The following is a 12,108-nucleotide window of genomic DNA, read 5'->3' as shown; positions in this document are numbered from 1 at the left end:
GTTGAGCAAGGTTGCTATTTACTGCTTGTTAATACAAAACTGATGTGAATATGGTTTAAATGTCCATTTTTCAGTTTTTTTTTTCATTAAAAATATCTGTTATGTAGAACAACGAGCTTTACAATAATATTGACTTAAAAAGGGAGCATTGAAGACATAAAAATCAGCAAACAATAAATCCCTGCGTGTATTGTTGATTTAGTTCTGATGGCTGAATTGTGGAGTTTAGTGGCTCTCAATGTCAAACAAACAGCAGCAACATAAAGTTGTTTGTTACAACCATGTGGAGAATGTGAACAATCCTGATTGAATCACCACTCATGACTGACTTTATAGTCAACACAAACATATCGAGAGAGCAAAGTGCATGTAACTAAGTAACTCTAACATGAATACTCAAATTGTATCCTAATTAATCAAATCAAGTGTCCTTTTAGAGCTGAAAAAGAGAATGACTTTTTATGAGTATGATATAAAAACAACTATAAAAGTCTAAGAATGACTAGATCATTATGATTTAGTCATTAGGCATTATAAAGTCAGTTGTTAACACAATATTTCTACATTAACCTATTTCCTATCTTCAGAGTAGACAGACATGACCAAGTGGTCTAAGACAGAAAACAAAATGAGCATGACGGAGCATTAAACCCTTTCCTTTTGTTGTATGGATCAATATAAGATATTTACAGAGGTCCGTGTGCTCTGAATGCTTTTCTAGTTGATTATTATGTGACAATTCAATGAAAATACAAAAAGAAAGACAATTGCAATCTAACTGATCCACTAGAACCAACATGGATGTTTGTTTGTCTACTATCTTATTACCTCTGCCGGCCAAAAACAAATTTGCAAGCAAATGAGCAAAAAAGAAAAAAACAAACAAACAAACAAAAAAAAAAACCTGCAGCAGAGCAGAACCAACTGAAAAATACAGTCTTTTATTCAAGATATACAGTATTACATGTTTCTGTGTGCTGTGCTGCTTTACTGATCATATTGATTGTGCAGTTATATTCTAGTCATACAGAGATGTAAAAAAATAATTTGAAAATGCTGTAATAAAAAATGTATATAAAAAGTGTTTTTGGATTAATAATAGAAAATAATAACATAACAATCCCTCTTATGAATATTTACAACAATCCATACTGTGAACAAGCACTGAACCGATACAGCTTCTCTGCTGTTAGAATATGTACAGTCTGTCTGTGCAACAGATAATAAATGTTCTACTCAGTTAAATATGCTTACAGAACATGTCATATACTTTGTTGTAAGAATATTAGTTTTGCTTTATGTATCTTAAAGTGATTTGATCATTGTGGGAAAATCCACACTAAATTAAAACTGTTCCTGATAAGAGCATGAGTAATTGTGCTATCACAAATTTTCCATTTGGTTATTATCATAGGGGCCTTGGGTAGTACTGAATAAAATACAGCCTGTATTACGACTGATGCCCCCTGCTGGAGACACTGGAATAATGCTGCCATTAGCTGCAAATGAGCCAACAATATGCAACTTGTTCTGCAGGGATGTGGTGCAAAATGTCTTTTTCTTAATGAAAATGGGCTTACATAAAAAAACAACAACAAAACAAACAAAAATACCCCCAAAACCAAACAACAAAGCCTATAAAAATGAAGAAAGGCCACAAAACACAACAAACAAAACAAGACTATAATGGTTATCAAATGAAGATGCTTTCAGTAGTTTCCAAATATGCTAATGATATGGATCTTGTTATGTGGGATGTGATACAAACTCTCTGATTTTGGTCCCTGTTTTGCCCAGAGTGCTCTGGTCTAGGTGTCCCGCTTCAGCTTCTCAACACTGAAATCACTGTCAATGTCCATTTTGGAGAGAGTTTTCCTCACCCGCAAGGCTGTGAGGCGAGCTGTTGGGTTCTGATACCAACACTCCTTCATGATCTTGACAATAGTTGAAAGGATCTGGGACACAGAAAAATGAAAAATAACACAAATATGTCATTGTGAGTTAATAGTGATGTGTCAATGGTAGAAGAGAGGATGACGGGAACTTTTACATTTCTGACAATAGACTCATGTGCATCTCAAAGTGCATGTGATTGGTTGACTTACTGGGTGGGAATGAAGTCTGTTGTGCAGACTGGGCCTCTGCTGGTCCACACACACCACCTTCTTCATCTCCTCAAAGCTAGGATCGGTGGGAACCAGATCAAAGAAGGGAGGGCGATACTCTTCCACAATCCCTGAAAAAGAAAAAAAAAGGAGACTAAGTGGTACACAATTCAATCAAGTATAAAAAAGATCTGACAAATAATAATCTTGAAAGAAATGTGGATTGTGACGCATGTAAAGAGACAGAAATCTCCCATCCCCTGCAGTTCTGGTAGTGTTCTCATACGCTTTAATGGGAGTTTTATAAAGTATCTTGGACTAAACAAGAGAGCAGGGAAGATAACATTTCCCTAGTGACAAAAAAGTCTGGCTGAAGGAAACACACAGCACGCGCACGCACACACACAGACAAGAAAAAAACTAGACATCTGCTATATGTACTGTATGTATGTGTATCTTCGCTGTGCATGGCTTTGTGCTTGCATCTACGCTTTGAGTGCGCGGGTTTCTGGACTATGTAGAAGTGAGTGCTGACACAAGATAAGACTGTTTATAATTACTGCTGTGCTAATCATGAGAGAGGACCGTCAAGATAGAACCAGGCTAGAAAAACACTAGACTGATGAGAGACATGGGACTAACAGCTTCTTATGTATATTCTTCCACGGCCACACTGGCAGAGGAAACATGTTTTCAGTGTGATTTGTTGACTGAAAATGCTTCAGCTTCTACCAAAGACATATATGTGAACTGTTCGTAAATAGGATTACAGAAAGATTTTCCAATCCCTCTGCAACTGTATGCAAATAAAAGTAAATTCTACGACATTAAATGCTAGGTGGTGTCTCCTAACCATTGACAATAGTCCTGCGGGTAATTTCCCAGAAAACCAAACCGAGAGCCCAGATGTCTGTTTGCTTATATGACTCAAAGACGTCTACGCGAATAGTCTCATCCAGCACTTCGGGGGCCATGTAGCGCTTGGTCCCCACACGAGGGTTGTTGCCCACGTCCAAGTAGTCATGAGACTGAGAGTGGATCACAGCCAAACCTGAGGACAGAGTGTGCAGTAAGAAAAAAAATGCAACATTTGAATTTATTTTCTACCAGAAGTTTGCAAACAGACCTCAACTGCAGGTGTGATTTATCTATTATGACTCACTGTTCTTGCTATGATATAACTCTTACCGAGATCAGCAATGCAGCACTGCCCGTTACGCTTCACCAGGATGTTTCGGCTTTTCAGATCTCGGTGGGCAATTGCTGGCTTTTCCTGGGAGCTGACAATCTCAGTGTGGAGGTGGACCAGGCCACAGGCCACTGACAGACACATCCTCAAGCAGCTCTCTGGCTCCAGGCTGCTGTACTGTAGGAAATCATAGAGCGAACCCAGCTCATGAAAGTGTGTGACAAGCCACAGCTGAGTGCTGGAATTCTTGGATGTCATGTCAGAGGCTATAAAACCTGAAAGTTAAGAAAGAACATGATGTGTAAACATTAATTTTGCACAACTTTTAAAAATGACACCATGTCTAGCTCTTTTGATTTCATACCCAGTATGTTGTCATGGCGCAGCTGCACAGTGTTGTAGATCTCAGTCTCTCTGAACCAGGACTGCTCGTCCCTAGAAGAGAAAATCTTGACAGCTACGCTTTCCCCCATCCATGTTCCCCTCCACACTTCTCCATACCTGCCTTTACCTGTAAAGGAAAAGACAGGGTTACACATCTAATAAGTAATGTTTGTAAAGAGGAGAACCACTAGTAAGAAAGCAGACTGACCAACACACTCAACAAGCGAGATTTGTCTAGCCATTGTCCTCTGGACCAGATATGGAAGCCCTGTCCCACTCCCTGATGTGCAAAACTCATCAAAAATATCCTGAAGGAGACAGACATACACACAGACACAGACACATATATATAAATATACTAACACTCTTTTGGAATTATTTTATTTTATGGCAAATATCAGATGTTTCTTACTCCATAGGCAGGGTCATCTCCATTGGGCACCTTGATCATAGCAGCACTATGGTCTTCAGGGTCTTTAAGCCTGCAGTGTGCATGTCGGAAGCGCATGAATAGCACAAAGGCACACACACACACAGTTGTGAATAAGAGCAGCAAAGACACAGAAATCCATAGCTCTGGACGTGGGAGTTCTGGAGATGTTGTTGTCGGCTCCCCATCTGGACACACAAACACATTCAGGCACACAAAAACACACATATTAACACATTTAGAATAGATTAGAACAATTCAATACATCAAGGAGAGGCTATTTTAGCATTCCACCTCAAGGGGAACAAAAGCTGATAATCAAGTTACTAAAAGAAACCCTTTAAGCATCAGTTTGCCTCAAGTGACCACAAGGGGGAACCAGTTCATATAAATTATAACAACCTGTGAATTAAACTGTAAGGTGCTTCTGAGAAGGCTAAATAATGTTCAACTTTAAATGCTCAGTTTGCTACTAGGTACTTTTCATGTATGTGTGATAAATATATTGCAAAAAAAGGGGCTTTGGGTACTGACTAATATTTGGAGGTGGGGTGATGAAGGCGTTGCACTTGTTGCCTTTACAGCAGTGGACAAAAAGATTCTTCAAGGAGCTTGAACACTGCTCTCTTCTGTGTTTTTCGGAGAAACATCCCCTCTCCTCTCTGCCGCTCAACCAGGAATAGAAACAGTTGTCTCCTCTGCAAGTTCCATTATTGCATGTGCCTTTGTCGTTCTCGCAGATGCACAGCAGCTTCTCGTCACTTCTGTCATCAAGGTCGTCTGAGACACGAGAAAAAGCAAAGTAACAGCATAGACAATCGCTAATAAAATGAAGAGTGAGCAGGGAAAAAAAATGCTTTCTTGACAGTATGAATGGAAAAATTATGTAACAAAAGTTTAGTGTTCTGAAATGATAAGCTAGCGTTTAATGTCACTGGAGAAACACCGCTTCAAATAGAGAGAGGAAAGAGAAAGCTGACCCCACTTCTTCACAGCCACAAGACATCAAATACAAAGCCGGGCTTTGTGGTTCACCAGGGGAGGTGAGAGAGACGTGCAATATAAACTGTCTAACAAAGCATTTTTAAATTCATATTATTTTCATTTTGTTAAAGAAACCACATTGTAGAAACTTTTGAAAGATTTTCATTATTTCCTTGGATCGCAAACTAAATGATCTGAAACCTCTGGCCTGAACTTGAGAGATACAGAAAATACCATTCATTCATTTTCCTAACTGCTTAGTCTGAGTAAGGGTCGTGGAGAAGCTGGAGCCTATCCCAGCAGTCTTTGGGTGAAAGGGTACACCCTGGACAGCTTGCCAGTCCATCGCAGGGCTACAGAAAATACCATGAAACCTAAAATGCTGATAGAGTTTGCGTGTGCAGCAATGGCTACTGCTTTCTGCTGAAACCTGATAGAGTTAAAGCTGCTTGAGGCGGTTTCTGACTAAGAAGCAGAGAGCTTATGGTGTAGCTCCATGAACTTTTCAACTGGTATTAGACCATCTTTACCTGCCACTCATTTACTTTGACTCTACTTTTTTCCAGGTCAGACATGTAGTAAACACACGTCTTGTCTGAGCTTGTTGGTAGGACATTTTTGGTTTTGTTAATAAGAAGGGGGAGACCAAGCCAAACAGACTATGCTTTTGTGTCATAGAGTTAAACAGCAGTAGTTATCTATTAAGATTAAAGCATTTAGTACCTAGTCCCTAAACTGATCTCAAACGAGACTATAACAAAGTACAATAAAAGAATTCTTCATGAAAGGGAAAAATCTTTTCTATGTTACCATAAACTCACCAGCTTGAATAACAGTAATCGAAAGAAAAACTCCAGCTAGCACCGCTGCAAGCAGAGCAGAGCTTCCCATCTCTGTAAAACAGAAGCAAAATAATTAAAAACGGTGACCGTGTTCAAATAATTTTAACTGAATTAGTATTTATTTTTATTGGGAGCACTCTGACATTGTAACTGTGGCCTGAACTCAGTTTGCAGATTGTAACTTAATAGCGACAGCGTGTATGAGGAGACGGAAAGTGGTTAAAGAGGGCTCTGAGGAAGTTATGAGGTCAGAAACAACAGTCAGAGGGTCCAGTCTGTCTGCCCGTGCTGTAATTGCATTGGGTGGGAAAAGGGGGCTTGGGGGAAGTGGGCTCAGGCTCCAGTGTGTTTGTGTATGTGAGCTCAGACTGCATGTGGTGCTATGCTACTGGGCTCCAGGCCTGATGACTCCAACACTACCCTGCTTGCAGAGTAAATATTGATGGCTATGCTTCCTGCCATTGAGTGGCCCCACCCGGCTGGCCAGAGAGATTCAAGTCGGCTCATTGTTTAGGGCTGCATTGCTGAGAGTCACGCAAGTCCTACACAAGTCAGACTTCTTTGGTTTTGCTGCCAAACTATATTCTGACGGTATCGTGACAACAACTGCGCTCAGATGTCTTTTCTTATTAAAAAAAGGAATTTAAAAGTGACAAAATGCTGTTAAATTTTCACCTCAGCTTTTTGTAGCCTAATAATTACATAAACCTGATAATGAAGATTTATTCATGTTCTCTTTGCATAATCCAAACAAAAATAACCCAGTCATTCATGTTCATGTCAATGTAGTTTAAAGTTTGTATACACTATCAATTTTACGATCAGAGACAATGTTGTTTTGTTTTTTCCTTTTTTAAAATATGAAGTCAAGTTACAGCCTATGACAGACCAAAACATTCATCATGAAGAGCAGCAGCAGGTCTGTGTGATGCTTAAGTCTGAGATACAGTAAGCAGGTTAATGGCTGCAGCTTCTTTGGTAGATTTGCACGGGGCAAATTACATAAATCTGTGCAACTGGAAGGACTGAAACCGATGCCTTTAGTCAACCAAGCGTTCTGAGAGTGGAGACAGATGTCACAGAAGCTGATTTAGTACTGTGGAAGTCCCTTTTCAGTCTTCTTTAGTTAAATGGCAAAAGGGCTGAACAAAAAAAAAAAACAAAAACATTTTTCCAAAACAGTTTCTGAAACTATTGTTCTTCTAAACAAGGCAAAGATGTTATTTGAGGCTTTTAATCATGTTTCCTTAAAGAATGATTTAATGCAAACCGTATCCATAAAGAATCACAGAATGTTGAAAAAATATTTTTCATTTCCTTTGTCAGACAATCATGTGATAAGAAAATAAGATGTCTGAACTTTATTTGTTGTTTTCCTGCTACAACACACCTGATTTAAATCAGATGCACTTAACAGCTTCTTGTCAATTTTTTCACAATGATCAAATCATTGAAGTCAATTGTGTTGGAGCTGGGAAGCAACAAAAACCTAGAGGGACGGAGGTTGACACTCATCATCTAGTTCAACTACCCGACTGTCAAAAATGAACTCATTTAGCTGAAAGTTACAAACCCCAACTACCTCCTCATTTCCCACGATACTTAACTCTTAAACTTTATAAATCAGGCTGTGAAACTTGCAAGGATCAGCAAATAATGTCGGATATCCTCCTTTAGTTTTGATGTACCTAGCTACATGTAGAAGCCACAGGAAGCCCTTTAGTTGTAGCCATTTCATCACACAGTGTAAAATTCCCCGGAAGGAAAACATGTAAATTATCTTTAAATAGTGCACATTTCACACTTAAGACATGCAACAAGATGATTTTCTCACACTGTTAAGGGAGTTAAATCAAATGTGACATTTCTACTGTAAAGTCTATCACCCATGGCTAATCTGACTGAAATATGTGACCAAAAACTATTTACAGACACTCCTCCTTTTGGGGTTAAAGTTTACCAGATGAGAATTGTTTGAACTAATGTGCCAAAAAAATACCTATCAGATTTTGTGAACTAGCATAGAGGACTTCCTGTGTCACACAGACTGCATATCAGTGGAGGTTAAGTTGTGGGTTTGGAGGTGGAACAGCATAAACACAACCCCACCCACAGACTGAATTTATTCTCAGTAGAGGAGCTCATTTTGCTAGCTATCATATCATCACCTGAAGGATCCTGGCATGTTAAAGACGAGAAATCGCATACCCCATGGTAGACAGCCAGACTTAATACGTAGCAGTTTTCCTCTTTAAGCCTGCTTCTGTTTGTCTCCGTTCTGTACAAAGCTATACCCGTGTGACCCAAGGGGAAAAGATCCATTGTCATCTCTTCCTCTCATCTACACAGCTTTAAACATAAGGAGGCAGATCTCTCATTCCATCTGGATGACTGTGTGGTTACAGTGGTGGATTGTGGGGGCATGGCACAGCGCCGTCATTTTCATCCACCCCTCCACTGGGCCTCATTGCAGCAAAACTCCCTTCAAGTCTTTAGCTGGAAACTAACCTTAAGCTGTGTTACTGTAAAAGCTTCTATCATGTTATTGAAATGTCAGCGCCGCACGAAGTCCTTTTTAACGACTTCAAATAAAAACCTTAAATCTGTGATCTGGTGATTGTGACCATATGTTAGTTGCAGCGGCAGACTGTGTCATCTTTTCAGAGGATGACAAGCATGACTGGGTTCAAGCTGCTGGCTTCATGCTCTTACATGGATCATGCCTAAAATGAAGGCCTGCCTAGAAAAGAGGATGACATAGCCTATGTACTCTTTATTGTGCATGCTGTGAGTACACATTGCATGTTGATTCCATATAAAAAGAAATACAATGACAAAAGGAAAGAGATAAGAATAACAACAATAGCATGAGGCTTGGGTATAAGTATGATGTGCAACATAGGGACAAGCAGTAGCAGCAGCCTGCTGGATGGGGCAGAGGCATTATGACCTTCAGTCTAAAAGGCCAAACAGTCTGAGCGCGAAAAGAAATATAACTGTGAGCTGAGAATTATATTTCTAAGATGGTGTAGTTTATCAAGTACATACACAAATTCTGCAAATCATTAATCTATTTTTAAATGCAGTGTATTTTTTATTGACAGATCTTATTCAAAGCTAGTGAGGTAGCATTAAAATCCATCAATTGAATAAAATTGGACATCAACATAGAAGTGAAAACTTATTGGGGTGATAGTATACAGTATAAAGTAATTATATAGTTGAATAGCATTTGCCAAAGCACCGACACATTAAAGCAATGTACATAGATGCTTCTCATGACCATTTCATCTATAAGATAGAAATACATAGAATTCAGATTGACACTGAATTTCTTAAGTTAAAACTTTTATAGGCTCAGGATTACAAGCAGGCTAAAAGTCTACTAAGTGACTTACAAAATGAATGAACGTAATGCAGTAAACTTTCCCTACAAAATTTAGCAGACCACGTGTTAGGATAAAACTGAAATAAAAATATTTAAGCTGCAAAAACCTCAACATTTTGCAGCACCTGAACAAAATACTGTAAAAAAAAAAAAAATCATTAGGTGTTTTTGCATTGAACATTTTGCTCAACCTCATTGAATTAATTCCCATTGGAAACTCAGATTAAAGTGTTTACAGGTAAACAGTGATCTCATAAGGTGCTATTTATCTGTTATAAATCATTTTATGAGCATGAAATTCCTCTTGACGTGAGAAAAGTGGACCTTCCTGCAAACCATCAAAATAAATCTGTGTCAGTGATCTCCAAAGTTATAGCACCACACTCAATGTTATTTGAGGACACATGCGGGAGTGCAATAACCAGATTAACTGTGGACATAAAATGGCCCTGTTGATCAGATTATCAAAAAGGTTTAAACCACCCTCCTAGATCTGATTAAATATAATTCTGACTGAGCCAAACCTAATCCGACTGGCGTTTACATGAGGTACTTCCATTCTGACTGTTCTACTAATGTGATCCAATGCAGTCCATGTAAGCACATTTAACACTAAAAAAAGTAAAACATTAATTTATTACTGAACTGAATGAATGAAGATAATGGTTTCCTAACGAATGAGAAGGCTTATTTCTTTAACAAAACTGGAGAAAATATCTTAGTACTGTATTAGATATAAGTAATATTAGAAACAATATTAAAGTCCAAAACTACAAATCACTGGTTTTATATTTGGGAAAATAAATAAATAAATGAATGAATAAATAAATAAACAAAAAAGTTGTGTCATTGAGTCAGGTAAGCTCTACTTTTCTCCACCTGTCCGCATCTGGGAACACGTGGTGATGTGCTGCCAAAGTCAACTTTAAGTTCAATGTAAGGAGCTGCAAAGCAACTATTCTCATTTAAAGAAAACAAATCTATGGTGCCTAGATCTATGTACATAAAAAAGCAACAATGCAAATAGAAAAGGGTCGTTTTACTGTACCTGTTTGCTGCGCACCGTTTAACTTGACAGATTTGGGTGCCACTCGTCTCCCATATCAGAAATAGCTTAAAGTATTTCTCCGTGGCGAGGAAAACAGAAATAATAAAAATAAAAAGTTTATTGTACAGCTAGAGTCATTATAACGGTGGTACAGGTGGGTTTATGCGAAAGGCTCCGCGACAGATGTTTCACCCGGAGAAAACTCGCATCCTCTCCGGCTTCGACACTGAACCGCCGCCGCTTCCGAGAAAACTCCCGCAGCTCCTTTCCTTTCGACGTTTAAAAAAACATTTAAAAAAAAATATAATCCCACACTAACGACAAACAAACAAGCAAGAGCTCAAATAACACGTGAGAAAAATGAAAATGCTGTAACAGTCTGTCAGACAGACAGCGAGCCTCTGTCTATCTCATCTCGGTCCAAATCTGCGTTGATAAAGCGACAACGTGAACGTCCTCGTGAGTTTGGAACAAGGCTCCTTCCGCTTTGACAACTTCACAACAGACGGCTCCTCTTCCATGAAGTGAGAACACTTTTAGTTGAAGTCAACGCCGCTGATTAAAAGGCAAGATTAGAGATTTTTAAATAGTATACACGTTTGTCCCACCCCTCATTGTCCCAAACAGTCTGCTCCGGCTGGAATGCGTTCTCTTTGCGGTTTTCCTGTTGCTTGCTAAACCTCTCATTTTCCTTTTCCCCTGTGGACTTGTGTCTGCGCTGCACTGACAGGAATGTGCGTCAAAGACCTCACTATGATACAAAAATATTTCTCCCAGTTACCCAATGAACATGGAAGTATCAGACTGCATATTCATCTCATCAGAAGCCAGTGAAATCTGGCAAAAGTTTTTCCTTTAAACTGAGATTGTTTAAATGCATTTCCTGTTGCATTTCTTCCTCTCTCTTAGTTTTAAAATCACGCCCATGCAGTTTGTTAGTTGCTCTAATAGTTAAATAGTTGAGTATGGGGCTGTTAAACATGCATGTACAGCATGGGCAGGACATCAGGAGGGTGCCCGGGGGTGCAAAGGACACCCATAAACTCTGACATAAAGGGAACCTGAGCTTGGTTTAGACCTGCATGAGACAGTTTAGTTTAACCCTACTGGTGATGTGCATTAGTATTTCAGCCACCCCACTTAACGTAAACTGACCTTTACTTGACTAAACGTCAGATGCCCAAATGCAAGTGAGGCATGCAGCATAATGTAGTCCACTTAATATGCTGTTCTACATTATGCAATACACTGACACTGCCATGTTTTTTTTTATCATAAAGCAGCATTTACACATCTTCTTCTTATGAGCAACAAACATAGTTTACATTATGTTTAGCTTCTAATAATATTTGATGGGAAGGATGCTAAAGTCATAAAAACTACTACATCTGATGATGGTGTTTATGAAATACAGTACCTATTGTATATTAAAAGATAAAATACAGAGGAAGCACTGATGAAACAATGGATGTGTTGATGGGAAAATGAGAATATTTTATATTATTATCATTTTAATATATTTAATTGGATGCTTGCTTTTACATCTTGTGATGGACTGACACATGTCAAAGGTGAATGGATACTTATGATTACTAAATCTTTTTAACTTTTGACATTAGAGGACATTTGAGGACCATTTTGAATAAGCAGTTAATTATTTGTTAAAATGTTCTAATATTTAGATCCTTTATATGAAGCTTTCATGTGCAAACATGTTCCCAGTGGCCCTGCCTGCCCT

At 38.7% G+C, this 12,108-nt stretch overlaps 1 protein-coding gene across 1 annotated transcript; it reads right to left on the bottom strand.

Annotated features, from left to right (window-relative positions):
• Nucleotides 1–431: 431 nt before the first annotated feature.
• Nucleotides 432–11,243, bottom strand: acvrl1 (activin A receptor like type 1). The gene is made up of 10 exons (XM_079239076.1): nt 10,371–11,243; nt 5,914–5,985; nt 4,643–4,888; nt 4,091–4,296; nt 3,887–3,986; nt 3,659–3,805; nt 3,294–3,569; nt 2,959–3,156; nt 2,106–2,236; nt 432–1,955 (listed from the first exon to the last, which is right to left on the bottom strand). Exons 2-10 carry the CDS (start codon nt 5,981–5,983, stop codon nt 1,809–1,811), a joined length of 1,521 nt encoding a protein of 506 aa, XP_079095202.1. The 5' UTR covers nt 5,984–5,985; nt 10,371–11,243; the 3' UTR covers nt 432–1,808.
• Nucleotides 11,244–12,108: the final 865 nt, after the last annotated feature.

This window comes from Telmatherina bonti, assembly GCF_933228915.1.
Source record: "Telmatherina bonti genome assembly, chromosome: 4".
NCBI classification, from domain to species: Eukaryota; Metazoa; Chordata; class Actinopteri; order Atheriniformes; family Telmatherinidae; genus Telmatherina; species Telmatherina bonti.
Note: the sequence above shows the minus strand (reverse complement) of the source record. Positions and strands in the feature narration are given on the sequence as shown.

Excerpts from the sequence above, each read along its gene's own strand:
- acvrl1 (XM_079239076.1), bottom strand. The coding sequence starts at position 5,983 with ATGGGAAGCTCTGCTCTGCTTGCAGCGGTGCTAGCTGGAGTTTTTCTT. Across the intron at positions 2,237-2,958 it reads CCGCAGGACTATTGTCAATG|GGATTGTGGAAGAGTATCGC; the intron begins GTTAGGAGACAC and ends TTTCTTTTTCAG. Across the intron at positions 1,956-2,105 it reads ACAGACTTCATTCCCACCCA|ATCCTTTCAACTATTGTCAA; the intron begins GTAAGTCAACCA and ends TCTGTGTCCCAG.